The sequence below is a fragment of the Leopardus geoffroyi genome, chromosome D2 (assembly GCF_018350155.1).
Source record: "Leopardus geoffroyi isolate Oge1 chromosome D2, O.geoffroyi_Oge1_pat1.0, whole genome shotgun sequence".
NCBI lineage: Eukaryota > Metazoa > Chordata > Mammalia > Carnivora > Felidae > Leopardus > Leopardus geoffroyi.
Genome location: NC_059334.1, coordinates 83668384 through 83685927, shown reverse-complemented (window position 1 = coordinate 83685927; position 17544 = coordinate 83668384). Strand labels below are relative to the sequence as shown.

General features: G+C 50.4%; 2 protein-coding genes across 3 annotated transcripts in view; one reads left to right on the top strand and one right to left on the bottom strand.

Moving 5' to 3' along the window:
• PTPRE (protein tyrosine phosphatase receptor type E) overlaps window positions 1–5844 on the bottom strand; it is a 164295-nt gene extending 158451 nt beyond the window's left edge. Inside the window, exon 1 of one of the 2 annotated variants that reach the window (XM_045439239.1) lies at window positions 5738–5844. The gene's annotated coding sequence lies outside the window, so the exon portion shown is untranslated. Of the gene's footprint in view, window positions 1–4973; window positions 5171–5737 lie in introns of those variants that run through there. The other variant, XM_045439238.1, reaches the window with a different exon arrangement.
• LOC123577321 (translation initiation factor IF-2-like) lies at window positions 972–8253 on the top strand. Its single transcript, XM_045439404.1, has 3 exons — window positions 972–1103; window positions 4358–5877; window positions 7165–8253. The coding sequence occupies exons 1-3, from the start codon at window positions 972–974 to the stop codon at window positions 7193–7195; spliced, it is 1683 nt and encodes a 560-aa protein (XP_045295360.1). The 3' UTR covers window positions 7196–8253.
• The last annotated feature ends 9291 nt before the right edge of the window (window positions 8254–17544 follow it).

Sequence of the window (17544 nt, the reverse complement as noted above, 5' to 3'; positions counted from 1 at the left end):
AGGACCATGCGGCCACACGCATGTCTCGGGAACACGGCTGCACCCTGGACACTCGTTCCGCCATGAGCCCACCTACTGGGTCAAATTCAGTGTTGCCGGCACCCCAGCCTGGGGCCCGCACAAGTTTTCCTATCCATTCTCATTCTTCACCCAAGAAACGCTGACATCAAAACACCTGCCCAAACACTTGAGATTTTTAGCGCACAATCAAGGGTCTTTTTTTTCCCCCTTCCTCACCTCCTGATGGAGTTTTTATTTGCTTCTGGGTGTAAGAAGACTTTTTCACCCTTTTGGTTTTCTCATATAAGATGCACGAATGGGCTATATTAATTGGAAAGTCTTGATTTGTATTGGAAAGATATTTTTAAGATAGACAGCCTTTAAAAGTACTTATTTGGTTCCTATTTCGATAGGAATCGATATAAAAGTTGTTTTTCTGAAACATGGCGTTAAAATTTTTCTATTTCATAAGCGTGATCAGCCCTTTTGAAGTATTTATGTGGTTGAAAGAAAGGCATTATACCCACATTTCTGGCTCGGAGCCGGGTGCTGTTCAAGTTCAAAGAGGCTGTGAACCACATCAAAACTCCCTGAGTACAACACCTGGATGGGGCAGACTTTGACTAATGACATTTGGGGAACAGCAGCGAGACCAAGAGAAGAAATGAAAGCTGGCTTACTAAGCCCTGAACTAGGGATCTCCGTGCCCGCGTCCAGCAGAAGCCCCCCACGCCGTGCACCTGTGTTTGCTGGAGAAGTTAGTAAAATTCAGTGAGACCCCATCACCTCGGATGTGGCTGGTCCAAAACCCCAAGCAGCTGGAGTATTATCCAGCACCCTGCTCCGGGGGCAAAACTCCAGATGACAAAGTAACAAGAGGGCTAACCCTCCAAGATACATCTGTGGCGTGTCTGGGGTCCGTATTCGAAACAAAAGCGTGCCCACTGTGCCCACGGGCCACATCCTACTTTATGGAGACCCGGTACCCAGAGCGGGGACAGGCGTGGCTGAAGGGACGAACCGAGAACCGGAGGCAGCCGGGGCCCTGGATCCGATCCGATCGCGCACATTCGGCGGTGCTGCCTCCACCGGCTGGGGACAGGGTGAGACTGGTCAGGGCACTGGCGCTAGGAGGGGCTCAGAGACGGCCTGGTGCCACACTGCCGTCTGCGGAGGTAAGAAATGCTAAGTCCTGAGCGTGTCGGGGGCAGTCCACAGCTCCACGGTTTATATGTTCTAGTCCACAAGCCGTTCTAGTTCTAGATCCAGGATCTAGACCCTGGACGCACACACCTGGCTCTAGCCCACAGTGCGTCCTGGTGCGGGTTTGGCTCACTTGTGTGTTGTCCCGCCCACAGACTGGCTTAATCCAGTCCACGAGCACAGGTCAACGTGCAAGAACCAGCTTTCTGCCTCACAGACCACTCTTAACGCCGCAGCGTCAATGGAGCGCGTGGAAGAACGGGCTTGTTCTTGGAGCACAGGGAAAGCGGCGAAGTCACGAGATTAAAATACTTCATCATCCGCCGGATTATCACCAAAAAATAAAGTTACCTAGCACGTCACACCTTACGGATCTGACCCAGCGCTTCGGGTGGCGAGCGAGATGTGTCTGTTAATACGAGTCGTGACTCGGTTAATTCACTCCTTCAGACGTCACTGGTTCTTTTACTGCACGCAGGGCACAACTTCAGGTGTTGTAGCCCGGCCCGGTTTACTCGGTGCCAGTCATCTGCCTTGTACTTTCCACGTATCATCTGCCACCCTCAAAACCGCCCCGGGAGGTAGAGATCATCGCTCCCATTCTACGGAGGACAACACCGAGGTGTCAATTTTGAAGAGCTCAGCCGAGGTCACAGCTGAGCCAGGATTTATGTAAATCCATACCTGAACTCAAAGCCCAAACTCTCAGAGACACATCCTCTACCCTGGGAGCACTGACCACCCGGTAGACGAGATAAACTATTTGGACAAGCCCACTGGAAACCAAAATAGGGTCTGATGAGTGCTCCAGAACAGGCAGAGTTAACCTTCTGTGGAACTGAAAGAGAGATTTTTCTTAGGCAGAGGGGTCAGGAAGGCTGTGGGGAGCCCTGAGGCATTTGCAGTGGGTTGTGAGGTATGAGTAGGAGTCCCTCAAGATGGAGACAGAGGAGAAGGAGATTCAGAGCAGGCCTGGAGCAAGGGTCTACCTCCGAGGCTCTGGAAAGCATGGCAGTGCCCTCAGGGAGTAGCGAGCCACGGGTTCACTAGGACGCACCGGCCAAAGAAGAACTGGAAATGCTCGTGAAGCTCACAGTTTCCTCCTTAGTAATCATCAAATATTAAGAAGGCCAGTCTTGATCCCAACGGATACATCCGTTCCTGTTTCGACAGCAGGCGCTCTGGGGGTGGAACTCCAGTGCAGGGACGAGGAGAGCTGCCTCGGTGTCCCCTCACTGCTCCCAAGCCTGCCTCCTCAGGGGTCATCTGGAGTCTCTGTGGTCCAGCCCCGTCCACAGCAGGTGCGTTCGGCATCACCAGAAGAACTGGCGATGTGACCAGTCCAATCTGCCCCAGCAGGATGTGTGGCCGCCTACCAGCCCCGCTGACGCCCACTGAGAAGACACGAATTCACCTGCTTCAGAAGATGGGCTCCTAAAACGTTTCACTTCCTCATGGGTTCATGTGCCCGATGACAGTTACGACCAGCCCACGGTCAGGTGCTTGGCTGGATGCTGAGGGTACGACATCGTCCGCAGGGAAACTACAATCAGCCTGTCTTTCCATGGCGGTGGGCAGGCTGGTGCCATCAGACGGGTAAGGAAAACAGGGGGACAGTGTTGGGCTGGTGGGGGCGGAGGATCAGAGGTCTGACTTGGGGAACCTCGAGTTGGGGCACTGATATTCCAGGAGAAATGTCACGGGGGCAGCCGGGAAGGAGAACTGCCGAGGGGAGGTCTGGACTAGAAAGTCCCCTCTGACCTGCAAGGAGGGAGTCTGATAAAAGGGGGCAGCCTGGGCTGCGAGGACCTCAGTGGACACAGAGCCAAGCGGACCCGCGGAGGCGCAGTGTGAAGGAGGCCTAGGTTTTGACCAACTGAAATTTGTATTTCGGCTTCATTACTAACCACCCGGCAAATGCCGTCGATTCCTCAGGCATCCGCCCCTCCGACGCGCCTTCCCCCGCGGCTGTGGCGGCCACACTCGGGATGGATGGTTTGCACACGCTTTTGAGGAGTGGCCTCTGTGCACAGCATGGGGACCAGGCCACGCTGCTTCCGGCTCACTCTGGGCCTCCCAGGGGCCCCAGGGACTGTAATTCCGTCATCCACTTCCCACACTGACTCAGCTCCAGGGGGGGGGGAGTGGGGGGGGGGCGATGCCATAGATTTTGATATGTTTTCAATCTAAAACCTTCCCTTCTGTAGGGACAAAACCAGCTCCTGGCTCATGTCAACACAAGGGGAGTCTAGGGTTGTTGTTGTTGTTTTCCTTGCGGGGGCGGGGGGTATCACTCACCCCAGAGATCAAAGACCTCTGTCCCTGGGGTCACAGTCAGAGGCACAGCCAAGTCTGAGAAGGGCCGGGTGTCCTACAGGCTCCTGACTGAGAACACAGACCCATCTCTTGGGCCTGGTCCACATCACCAGCTGGCCTTTTCCTCCCTGAAGGCCTAGAGCTCGTGCCCAGGGAGCACACACCCCGACGCTATTTGCACACAAAGCTCTGCCCCATCTCAGCGAGGCCGAGGGAGAGAGCCGTCAGGAGCCAGCCGTAGCCACCCACGCACCCCTCCCCCACCTCCCCCCATCGAGGCCCTCCTTGGGCCTATTGCACCGGTTTGGGAGAGACGCCCTCCCCTCCCTGCCCCCTCCACTCACACTTTGGATGGGCGTGGGTCTTTATTTCACAGAGACAGAATTTCACCCATCATGGAGACACAAAGACCTCCAGGCACTCTGGGTCAAGGGGCACCCGGGGTCAAGAGCGGACTGAACAGGGAGGCCGTGATTTCTAAACCAAGCGACCAGCAGCATTTAACTCAACAGCCTTCCACGGGAAAACACAAGCACAGGGCCACGTTCTTCTTTCCTTGAGTTTCCTGCGTTGAAACTCGGCTAGAGTGGTCCTGATTCAAGACAAATTAATATAATTGGGCAAGCATCACGTTAACCTTTCTGGAAAGGCTGGCCACGCCAGGAAGGAATTTAGGCCAGGTCCAGCACGGTCTGGCAGGGCTTGGCTCTGCGTCTCTCCCCGTGGGTCTGCCAGCCGTCCCCAGTCGGGGCCCCCGAACCCGCAGGCGTGGCACCGCGCTGACCTCTGGTCCAGGCGCTCTGACAGGTCACCGCACCGCCACTGCGGATCCTGGCAGTCCTGCCTGGGCCCGCCCGGCCTGCCCGCCGCCGGGGGTGTCCCCGCGGCACCTCTGGGAGCCCTCCGGCCCTCCACGCTCCCCTCCCTGCCAAGGCGAGGGCGCGGGACCCTCGGGGCGGCATCCGCACGGCGGCCCGCGCCCCTCCCAGAGTTGGCGCAACTCCGAGTCACTTTCTCACAAGGCTCCCGTCTCCACGCCTGCATCGTGTGGCCCTCCACACACCCCGTGGGACCCCCTCTCGGTCTCGCCCGCTTTCACCTACGTCCCCGTCGCCGACCCACGGCACTGTCGCCACCCGCAGACACGCGCTCGGGGTGCGGGTTTCCCGAGAGGGAGCGCGGGAGCCGCCGAGGTGGTGGCCAAGTTGGGCGGGGGGGGAGCGGAGGGGCCCGAGGCGCCGAGGCCGGGGTCGCGCCGTCCCCAGCCGCCGGCACCCGGCGCGCCGCGGGGCCGCTGGGGACCCGGCTCCGAGACCCGGCGCCCGGGCGCGGCCCCTCCCTCCCGCCGCGGCGGCCCAGGCGGCGTCCCCGGCCTGTTCCGGCCGCCCCGGTCGCGCGGTCCCCGGAGGGGCGCACGGCCCCCGCCCGCACCCCGCGCGCGCGCGCGCGCTCACCTCGGGGGGGCCGGTCCGGTCGCGCCGATCGCGCCGCCGCGGCGGCTCCGCATCTCCCGGGCGCCCGCCCGCCGCCCTCCGGGGCGCCCCTCGGTCCCCGCCGGCGCCAAGGAGGGTCGTGGGGACGCGCGGAGGCCGCGGGGTCCGGGCGCCGCCGGCGCAGCCTCCAGCCGCCCGCAGCCGAGCAGGAAATTTGCCGGGTCCCGCCGCCTCCTCCGCTCGCGCTCGGGCTCGGGCTCCGGCTCCGGCTCCGGCTCGGGCTCGGGCTCCGCGGCGGGGGCGGGGGCCGGCGCAGCGAGGAGCGGGGGCGACGCCTGCCGTCCGGCGCGGGGAGCGCACCCCGGGCGCCAGCCCCACCTGGAGGCGCCCCGCCGCGCTCGCTGGACGTCCGTCTTCCCCGGCTGGCGCCCCTTCCGGGGAGAGACCCTGGCCGGGGTGGGGGTGAGGGGGCCACTGCCCGGAGCCGCGCGCCCACCGACGGGGACAGGTGTGACGGGCGCTCTTCCGCGCGGGAAAGGCCCTTCCTACCCCGCCTTGGCCCTGGGCACCGGGAAGTGACCTGGCTGGGGACACGCTTTGGGTCACGCAGGGGGTACAAGGGAGCGCGCGGCACCCTGTACCGCTTCTGGTTCCGAGACGTACAGAGAGAGCCCGGAAAATCTCCCGAGCCGGTGTCCTCCTCGCTGAAGAGGGGATGGGGTCACCACCTGGTTGGTGAGGGGCTTGGGGGTCCAGGAGGCAGAGCCCGGCAAAGGGAAACCCACCTACACGGAGGAAGAGCCGCTGCCAGGAAGGGTCGGGACCTGCTGCTCTCGGGGACTGCTCTCCAGGCGACCTGCTGTGCGCTATGTAGGGAGGTGTCAGAGTCACGGGCGTTCCAATCCGGAGGGCAGAAAGGATACAGGTAACATCATTGCGGTCCCGAAGCTTGGTCCAAGACCTGGCCTTCCTGAGGGAGATTGCATCCCTGCCGTGGGGACCTCACTGCTCCGGGTTTGTGAATGCGGGAACCAACTGGAGAAGGTGGCAGTGAGGTCACAGAACCCGACCTTGCATCATAGCCCCCAGGCGACGCCTGGGGCAGTAGGGGCTGTTGCCCACAGAGCTGTAGACCCCAAAGACTGAGGCGGGATGGGGCGCCTGCTGGCTGAGACCGTCCGCAGTTGACCCGCCCAGAGTAAAGCTTCCCTTGCACAGGAGGTAAAGAGGGTGCCACAGTGGAGATCTTGAACTCCGCTTCCCTTCCTGTCCCGCCCCCACCGTGCCTGGGGGATCCCGTCCCACTCCAGGGCTCCCTCCACCATCCGTATGCAGGAGACTCAAATAAAGGAGAGCTTCTCCACAAAGCTCTGCCCCTTCTCCCACCATCTCAGGCCAGTCTTGCTCTGACTCAGCGTCTCCACGAGCATCCCCGTCTCTACCTCTCCCCCCACCTCGGATTCACCTCTGCCTGACATCTCGGCTGCTCTGGGCCCTCACCCCTGCGCCCCTTCCCTGTTGGAGCCCAGCTCTTCCCCACCCGGGCTGTTCCCCTCTGCCCCCGGAAAATCGCCTGGCACTCCCGTCCTCTGCTACTCTCTCTGAGATGTACCCATTGGTCTGGCGTCCGTCATTCTGGTCAGCCACTAGCCCCCCACCCCGCCCCGATCGCGTCGGGGCTTTGAGCCCCAAGACGGTCCGTGCCATGCGGGACTCCAGCACCTCTCTATCTCCGTCTCAGGCTCCTCACACAGCCCCGATAGCCAGGACGTGTCAATGAAAACATGTGGGCTGGCAGCTCAGAGGAGGAGGGGCCCAGCAGGCAGCACCAGGCAGACTTGTGTTCGGAGCCCAGCTGGACAGGCGGCTCCCCTCCCCCTGCCCCGCCCCCCCGCCAGGGTCCCTGCGGGGAGCAGCCCAGGTGGGTGGGCCCAGGTAGGCCAGGGACATCACCCAGGTCTCAGTGTGCCTGCTGCGGTGGCCTACAGAGCCAGGCTGGTGTACGCGAAGGCCACCATTTCAAAGCCCCGGGGAGCACGGTTCTGCTTGTTAACGCTGCGGGGCCGTGGAGACGGAGACCGTGATGCAAGAAGAGAGGAACAAGTCGCCTTTGTCAGACATCTGCTGTTGGAAAGTCAACAGCCCTGGTAACATGATGCGGGGCAGATGGCTCCTGTCTCCTGGTAACATCCTCTCTGTTGGATTCTTCCAGGAATGAAGCAGCATCCCTTCACTTCTTCTAGAGTCTGAAGACATCCGTCATCGTCACGCTGAAGCATGTTGTCAGAGGCGTTGCAGCCAGGGTTGTGCTGGTTCCCGTACGGAAGCCCCTTGATCCTTCTTCCCCCTCCCCGTTCGGCTTCTCTTCCTGCTCAAGCTTCTCACACCTGAGACGGCTCCCCTCTTCTCACCCTAGGCTTCAAGGATCCACCCTCCCTCTTGCCATCCTGACCCCTTAGCCATCTTCCTCTTTTAGACCCAGGCCCCCAGGCCCCAGCCCCCATCAGCACTTCCTGTTCAATCCCCCCTAGGGAGCCCTGCTCCCCCCCCAAACCCTGCAGCTCCCTTCCTGTGACCCGCAGGAGGCCGGAGGCAGTTTTCCTGAGACCCTTACTCTTAACCCTCGCTGTGTGTCTTGTCTTCCGTTTATTTGAGGGCTGAGACTTTGGGCTCGAGTTCAGGGTAACACAGATTATGCTCACTGACCTTAAAGGCCCCAGTAGATGTCAGCTAAAATTAAAACACTCAGGCCAGAAATGCTCTCTAGGAGGATAAACAAACAAACAAACAAAAAAGGCAGAATTGGTATGGAGGAAGCACATCTCAGTTTGCTTTTAAACACTGTACAGAGACATTAGCATAAAATGACAGGACTTTGGGAGATAAAATCAGAACGTCTTGGTGACTGATTGGCCACAGGGCAGGACAAGCAAGGAACACTGACTTTAGGACCAGTGCCCACAAGGAGGAAAACACAGGATGACTATTCTGATCTCTAGAACGTGCCAGAACGAATAACTCCAAGGGGTACAGAACTTTCTATGTTTGCATTACCCAGTTATCCTTCCCGCTCTCCTTTCTCCAAGTTATGCCCAAGTATTAACAGTTATTAACCAGTGAAATCGAGAGAATGGGATTTTTGCAAGATTCCTCCAGTCTCCCAGGAAAACAAGCAGTTGTCTCCTCCTTCAGGGGGGGTCTCAGGGCATTTTAACTCTTTGTTTTTTTCTTGCATTACTTTTCGTTGATGAATAATATAGGTGAATTATACAAATCTTAGTGAATTTTATGAATAAAGACAGTTTTATGAATAAAGACAAATATGCAAAAAAGTGTCCCAATCGCATTTCCATCACCCTAGAAAGTCCCCACATGTCCCTTCCCAGAAAATTCCCGAATCCCACCAAAGCAGTCCCTGCTCTGGTACTTTTTACCATGGTCGTTTTTTGTGTTTTCTTTTTTTAGTTTTAGAAAGAGCTAGAGAAAGCGAGCACACATGAGTGGGAGAGGGCATAGGGAGAGAGAGAAAGAGAGAGAGAATCTTAAGCAAGACACAAGGCTTGATCCTACCACCCTTGGATCATGACCTGAGCCAAAGTCAAGAGTCAGACACTCAACTGACTGAGCCCCCCCCAGGCGCCCCCCCGCCCAGGGGCCCCAATCTCGATCTTCACATCAATGGAATCATACAATGAACTTTTTCACTTATGGTTTCTTTCACAGAGCGACATTTTGGGGGGGGGGCGCATTCATGCTTTACTATCTATATCAGTACTTTAGGAAATGCATCTTCTTCCTCCAGCTGCTTCTAAGATCGTCTCATTGTTTTTTGAGAAATGTGATTAAAATAGTATCCCCCCTCCTTCCACAAACTCAGAAGTGTATAATCAGTCACTCCCCACAATCCCAGGGCAGCTCTTTCTGCCCATGGGTCCTGTCCCCGTGCTGTAACAGAATCACCTTTTTGCACCAAAAAAAAAAAAAAAAAAAAAAAGAATAAATAAAATAAAATAAAACGACACGTTTTAGTGTAGTTTTCTTTGTGTCTATCATACTTAGGATGAGCTGGGCTTCTTGGTTTATAGGTTTATAGTTTGCATGAAATTTGGACATTTTCAGCCATTATTTTTTTTTAAATATTTTCTACTTTCTCCCATTTCTGGGACTCCAACTATATGTACGTGATATCTCCCAATATTATCCCATGGGTCACTGAAGGTTTCCAAACCTTTAAGTCCTTCTTTGTCTCTGTGATTCAGTCTGGGTAGGTTCCTATAGCTGAATATTTAAGTTTGCCGATCTTTCCTTCTGCAGTGCTTAATCCTCTGTTCAGTCCATTCGGTGTTTCCTTTCAGATATTGTATTTTTAGGTCACAGAATTTTTATTTGGTTCGTTTTATTTGGTTTGTTTTTATTTCTCTGCCAAGGTTCCCCACGGTTTTTCATCTTTTCCTTTAAATTCTCGGATGTACGTCTAATGGCACCTCTGAGCTCTTTGCTAATTTTAAGATCTGTGTCATCTTTGCATCTATTGATGCTTTTGGTCCTGATTATTTTCCTGTTCCTTTGCACGTCTAATTTTTTACATATTTATTTATTTTTGAGAGGGGGGAAGGGGCGGAGAGAGAGGGAGAGAGAGGATTCGAAGCGGGCTCTGCGCTGACCGCAGAGAGCCTGATGTGGGGCTCAAATTCACGAACCAGGACATCATGACCTGAGCCGAAGTCGGACGCTTAGCCGACTGAGCTGCCCAGGCGCCCTTGCACGCCTAATTTTTTAATTGTCTGCATTCTTGGGAGTCTAGATTCGTTTTCACGTTATCCGCTTAAGCTGATAGAAGCCCTTTCTCCAGAACTCTGGTAGCCCCGGTCATAAGCATGGTTTTTCTGAGCCCGGAACTGAACGCCTAACGCATCTGACGAGGTCTTTCCACCCTAGCTGGTCGGAACTCCTGGGATCCCCTCCACTCTCACAGCCCCCCGTAGAGGCTTTAGGAAGCAAGGTTTTCATCCTGATGATGCACAGCTCACACGAGAGGGAAGAGTTTAGGGCTCTCGTGCAGAAAGCCATCGCTTCTTTTCTGCACAACTTTTCTGCTTCAGTACCCTCCTCATATGCTCCAGCCCTCCTGGCCACAGACTGGGAGCTGTGTCCTCCGCTCAGAAAGAACGCTGCTTTCTGAGTGACTTTTCTTCTCCAGGCTGCCGTTCAGAGGTCGTCCCTGCCAGCGCTCGGGGTTAATGGGACCATCTCCCACGCCCCGTCCTCTCCAGGTTCATGGCCGTCCATTGACCCAAAAACACCCTTTACCACACACTTTTTTTTTTTTCCTGTTTCATGCCTGTGGATGGCAGGAGGTTAAATGTGGTATCTATTACTCTGTCATGGTTGTAACTGGATTTGCCACCTTTATTTTAACTGCTTACTGCATTGGTCTCTAGCTGTCTCCATGGATCCCTTCCCCAGAGGCCGAGTCCCCATGAGTGTTGCATCTTCAGCACTCAGCGAGCACCTTAAATGGCACCGAGTGAAAGATTTTTGAAGAAACGTTAAATGCACGACACACACATAGGTAGCAATTCGAGTGCTATGCTATATGTTGTTCAGAATCGCAGTTAGAATGTGTAGTCAAGTTATGTGGTTCTGTTACTTAAATGGCAGCTGACATCATACCTAAAAAAAATAAGGAATGCGCACACACAGCTCAAAATACAAAACGTTTTTAAAAATGAAACTGAAAAACCTAAGTCTCGCTGACTTCCTTATTCCCCTGACAGCCGGTTCGTCTCTCCCGAGACAAAGTCGGTAGCCAGTTTCTTCCCTATCCTTCCAGAGGAACCTTGGACATTTACAAAAAGATACACATAGGGATTTTCTGCCGCCTGAATTGCTGTACTCTGTGGATACGCTTCATACAAATATTCATTGTAGCCACTTGAAGCCTGTGGGTGGGTACACCCACATTTATTCAACTGCTCTTCTGTCCTAAGCCACTTAGGTTGTTCCCAACTGTTTTCTTTTCTTTTCTTTTCTTTTCTTTTCTTTTCTTTTCTTTTCTTTATGGTTTATTTTTTTATTTGGTTGGAGAAGAGGGAGAGGGGCAGAGAGAAGGGGAGAGAAGAAAATCTCAAGCAGGCTCTGCACTGTTAGCCCAGAGCCCGACGCGGGGCTGGAACCTATGAACTATGACATCATGTCCTGATCCAAACCAAGTCACGAGTCGGACGCTTAACCAGCTGAGCCCCCGCGTGCCCCCCACCTGTTTTCTAAGACAAATATGCCGCGAGGAGCATCCCTGTCCGTATGTCATTTCTCACAGAGGAGAGTACATGTAAATAGAGAATGCGGGTGGTTTCTTTTACAATACATTGTGTATGCGGGGTTCTTTTGGAAACAAGTTCACGTATGTACGTACCAGGACAGGTTTTTGTTCCATTCACAGTAACAAATCCATTAATTACTTTCCTTCTTTTTTTTTTTTTTAATGTCTATTTATTTATTTTGAAAGAGAGAGAGAGAAAGAGAGAGAGAGAGAGCACGAGAAGGGGAGGACAGGGAGAGAGGACGAAGAGAGACCCAAGCAGGCTCCACAGTCAGTACAGAGCCCAACGCGGGGCTCAATCTCATGGGCCAGGAGATCCTGACCTGAGCTGAACTCAAGAGTCAGACCAGACACTCCAATCACTTTACTTCTTGTGTGATTAAGAAAATTTGATTTAAGCCCTTGATAAACTGATGTCCAAAAATTATGGTTGGTACCGCTGGGAAGCCAAATAATAAAACAATCCGACACAGAACTTCTGTGATCTGCTCCAAGCGATCTCGTAATGCATGGAATATCTTTTTACACCTCACGTAAAAATCAAGTGTCTCAGAAGTGTTTACACTTTAGCAAAAGTGTGTTTTTCCTTCAACTTCTTTTAGCAGAAGGGACTCATTTAATTTCCTTGTTTGTCAGTGTGAAATTTGTGCGTGTAATCCACAGAACATTATCACGTATGGAATAGTTTATTATCCACCCGGATTTTGCCTCGTATGTATTTTCACTTTGCTCCAGGGATGGAGGGAAAAGTTGGTGATAGGACATAACGCAGCACTGAGATACTCGGGAAACACTCTTGGCACATAGGATTTAGGTAGCTATTTCTGATAGTTATTAAGGCAGGATAAAAAATATTAAATGTTTGACTCCTTGAGGCATTGCAATGTCAAGAAAGGCTTTTATGTATTAAAAACTTGCCTCTTTCGTGGGAAATTAGGGTCACATCAAGGCAGTCTTTCTCCTGAAATGTCCCAAAGTACATATAAACTACACGCATTTCATAAGAAAAGCATGGATGTACATGAATTAATTCAAAGAGTAAAATGAACGCTATTATACACTGTAGAGGTCTGTGTGACATAAGGTGACTTTGTGATTTTTTTTTTCAAAAAACCACACACATAGTGATAAATGGAAAAAGGAGTCAGCAGCTTCAAATTGTAGTGAAAAAGAAAAAAAAAAAGTTAAGAGTTGTCCCGCTGCATTATGGCAACACAGGGAGCACTGTCTTCTTCACATCGTTCAGACCGGTATTTCCCAGAGTAAGATCCCATTAGCAGCGATATATGTCAAGGAGGTGAGAGACGACTGTGGATGGCAGATAGTGCAAGAATGGCCATTTTAAACATTTCATATGCAAATTGCATGTTTACTTTCACATATTAGGAAAATATTATTGGTACATCATTTGACAGTTTGTTACAACTAAGCTAAAGTAATTGGTGTCATAGCCCATTAATTTAGACACAATTACTTTAGACCAAAAATACCCAGGGATTCGAGATGGTAGTGTTAAGAGTCATAACAGTGCAGCCGAAATGACCCACTCAAAGCCACCTGCTGGCTGCTCTTGTGTCCCTCGCCCCGGAGTTTGCTCTCGCTCTGGCCCCCGCCTGTAGGGGCCTCATGCCCCAGACCGTGTTCTGTGTTCAGTGGCCTCTGTGCCCCGGGCCCTGACATCTCCCTCCCCCGGCCCCTCACCCAGTGTTGGTCTGCCCTAGCCCGTCCTAGATGTAGCCCCTTTCCTGGAGGAGCTCCGGGCTTCCTTGTTCCCCGGACAGGAACAGGACAGGTGACACCGTGTCCCTCTCCACACCCTGGGAGACTCCCAGACATCATTGTGGAAGGTTCTGGACTTGCAGCAAAGTCGTCACTTCCGCCTCCCCAAACTCAAAATGAGTCCAAAGCAATTCCAGTACCTCCTCCCCCAAACACTAGGCCTGTGGGTGTCTGACCACATTCGAGCTACTAAAAATGCCAACAAATTTGTCGGCAGAGGCACGAGGGGGGTGTCGTCGCTGTGTTTTGAGGTTTGTTTGTTTGTTTGTTTGTTTTTTATTGTTCTCTTTTGTTTTGTTCTGCTTTCTTTGTTTTGTTTTGCAGTAACTTGAAGCTGACATGATGAACTTTCTGGAAAAGGAGGAGAGTCTGTGGACTCAGGAACAGAGCCTCAAGAAACACAACCAGCAGATGGAAACAGAGCAAGATGAGGAGACCGCGTTTGAGGCCCTGGGTCAAGTGATGCGTGAGGCTGCCTTTGCTCCAGATTTACATGAGCTTAAGCCAACCGGTCAGAGCTTTCCCCGTCCATTCTTTCCCTCCCGGGTGCATTTGGAGCAAAAAAAGATCGAAAGTCGTCCCAGACAAACACCGAAGCTTGGAGAAGATACAACCAAGTAGCCCAGAAGAAGTGAGCAGGGTGTCAGGGAGAAATACTCGAAATCCGTTAGAACAAACCAACGGTTGGACAGGACGCCCACTTTCAGCATAAGCAGCAGGGGAAAAATGCCAAGGGCACTTTGCAAACATTCAGCAAAAGGAAAGAAAAACAGCGAACCCTCTTCAGGCTGGGAGAACACTCGGTCCCATGAACAGAAGCAGTTTCCCCTGCAAAAACTTATAGTAAGAAGAATTTGATAAAACAAAGGAGTAATAGAGAAATAGTAAAACACCAGAGACGAGATGAAAAGGAAATTTCAGAGCAAAGAAAACAAATTAGAACTCCAAACCACACAATTTCAGATTTACATATTTCCTATTTTTATACAAATTAGAAAAAGGCTTGGCTGAAAGACAAGTTCTCATTATGGAGGGAAGTAACAGCGTATTCAGAGAAAAAAGATCAGATGTGAAAGCAGTCAGAGAGAAATGGTGGGTCAGAGATAACCCAACTCAAGAATGACTGGTGTGCCTGAGGGAAGATTTCAGCAAAGGGAGCTCACAATTCACAGATATGGTACAGAAAAATTTCCCTGCGATGAACTGAATGAGAAGACTGGAAAGACAACCCATGAAGAAAAAGAAAGAGAAAAAGAATTATACAGAACAATCTATGCAAAAATGTATCCAGGTTACCAGGTGACTAGATTTCACCAATGAAGACTTTTGTTGCTATGCCGTTGGGACAAGTAAGTCCCAATCAGAAGCAAAAAAACAAACCTCGGACTTTTCCACAACAGCCTTCAGGGTCAAAAGACGACAGACCCATATGCACAAAAGTCTGAAAGGAAGACAATGTGGCCGCCATGTTGCCATTCAAGAACAAAGCCTCCTTTGACCATGGTGGAGAGTAATAGCGACCAGATTGGCCCTCCAGGCTTAAAAAATCAATAGAACAGAAAATGGTATACGAAGGAATGATCTCTGCACACCAGACATCTGGCAGTATAGGACTGTGATTCCGGAGAGAAAAACAAATGAAGGGAGACTGACCACAGCCCCAGGTAATTTCCAAGGAAGAAGAGGAAGCCATAAAGAGCCCAAAGAGAGGGAGACCAGAAACTGGGAAGCCAAAAGCAACTGGAATTTGTGGTATACTCCTGGTGGACAGAGGAAACTGCAGACAGATCCCTCGAATCTGTGGTTGAGTACTGATCCACACTTGTGAGAGGAAGCTGCCTGGGGCCAGCAAGAGACCCGCAGAAAAGCAGTGTGACCAACAGTTCCCAGAGCTTGTACAGGGCTGGGAAGAAAGACCTTGTAACAGAGAATCCAGAAAGAAACCCACACAAATGTGGCCATCTGATTTTCAACAGGGATGACAAGGCAATTCATTAGGAAATAGGCTTTTCATGAAATCGGTCGAACCGTTGCATATCCACATGAGTAAGGATGAGCTGCAGACCTTACCTCATACTCTATACGGAAAGGAATGCAAGATATGCGATAACCATAAACGTAAAAACTAAAATTATAAAACTTCTAAAAGAAAACATAGGAGAAAAAGAACCTTTACAATCTCGGGTTAGACAAAGATTTCTTACATATCCCATTTGAATCACAATTCATAAAATAAAAAGATTGGTATATATGACTTCACCAAAACTTTTTTAAAAATTCTCTTTGAAAAATACTGTTAAGAAATCGAAAAGACAAGCCAGAGACTGGAAGAAAATAGTAGCAAAGCATGTATCTAATGAAGGATTTACATGCAGAAAACACAATAGAAAGAACTCACAGAATTCAACAGGAAGAAGACAAACCGTAGTAAGAAAATGTGCAAAAGATTGAAATGGATATTTCACCAGAGAAGGTATACGGAAGGTGAATGAGCACATAAAAAGATGCTCCATAATAATGATGTTAGCAAAATGCAACTCGAAACCATCGTGAGACACTACTAAGCACTCATTATAATGCCAGATTTTTTTTTTAATTTTTTTTTCAACGTTTATTTATTTTTGGGACAGAGAGAGACAGAGCATGAACGGGGGAGGGGCAGAGAGAGAGGGAGACACAGAATCGGAAACAGGCTCCAGGCTCCGAGCCATCAGCCCAGAGCCCGACGCGAGGCTCGAACTCACGGACCGCGAGATCGTGACCTGGCTGAAGTCGGACGCTTAACCGACTGCGCCACCCAGGCGCCCCAATATAATGCCAGATTTTAAGGGACTGATAATAGCAAGTGTTGGAGAGGATATGGAGCCACTGGAACCCCACACTCAGAGCTCGTGGGAATGCACGTTAGCACAGCCCCTCCGGAAAAACATCCCATCAGCTTCTTCTAAAGTTAAATATATTTACCATATGTCCCAGCAGTTTCTCTCCTATGAATCTATGCAAGAGAAAGGAAAGAAAATATCCGCACAAAGACTTATACTCAAATGCTCCTAGTAGCTTTGTTCATAGTAGTCAATAACTTGAATCTACCCAAGAGTCCAATGGCTGAATGGATTAACAAATTTGGGGACATTCAGATGAATCTCAAAGCAAACCATATACAAAAGATTACATACTATATATATCATTTCTACGAAATTCTAGGAAAGGTAAAACTATAGTGATCACAGAGAGGTAGGTCACAGAATTGTTATATAACAATTACCTGTATTACCGATAACAACGTCCAGAATTTAAAAACGTAATAGCCAGCCTTTCCCAGCACTATAGGAAAGAGAGCTTTCCCATATGTTGTTGTCCAAATGTCCAAAACAGAACATTGTTAAATGAATGATGGTAGGGGCGTCTGACTCTTGATATTGGTTTACGTCATGGTCTCACGGTCGTGAGATCGAGTCCTGTGTCGGGGTCTGTGCTGAGTGTGGAGTCTGCTTGGGATTCTGTCTCCCTCTCTCTCTTCACCTCCCCTGCTTTCATGCCCTCTCTCTCTCTCTTTCAAAACTTAAAAAATAAATAAACTTAAAAAATAAACTTAAAATAAACTTAAAAAATAAATGATGGTAAATCCATAAAATGGAATAGCGTCAAGTGACATGAAATGCTACAAAGGTGTATATAAATGGCTTATATATTGACACAGAAAATATCAATAAAATGCAAAGAGTAAACATCGTAAGACTACATTCTTTTATCAAAATTATAGAAAAGCAAAAGTAAATAACAAAAAATAGAAACTATACTATCATATCATTATTTTACAAACTTATTCCTCATTAAGGAAGAAACAAAAATTGCAATTTCAAAATGTTACATGTCAGTTTGCAAAAGACTCTACCTAAAACCTATGGGACTTGGCCAAAGTCCTACCTTGAAAGGAAAATTCAGTATAACATACTTTCATTATTAATCCAGTAACAAAATAATTAAGGAAATGAAACATTTATTTTTTAAAAAATGAGGAAGAGGAAAGCAAAGTAAGTGTAAGGACAGAAATCTGATAATGGCAAAAAAACGACACAATATAGAAAAAATAAACCCAGAAGAGTGGAATATATGTAGAAAGGAGCAGAGAAAATGGAAATTGCGAGTTTGGGGTGACGTCCTGAGTTCTCATTGTCCCCCTCCCCTTGGGAACTGTGATATAACCATGTATCCTTACAAAGTGCATCCCTTTTCCATTTTTAAGAAAACTTGAGGTGGTTGGAATATGCAGAAGGCCTCATTACTTGGGAGTTGAGATATCGAATCCAGGACAAATAAGACAAATATTTGACTGACTGTACAGACATTTTTAACTTCAGGAAGCAAAACATTTTCAAAGATGTTAAAAAAAACAAAAACCCTACAAATATGTGAAATCCAAACACTGAAATGAATGTATGTATGTATTCGTGTACACCTATGTGCCGTGTGGAGTTGACACGGGTTAAT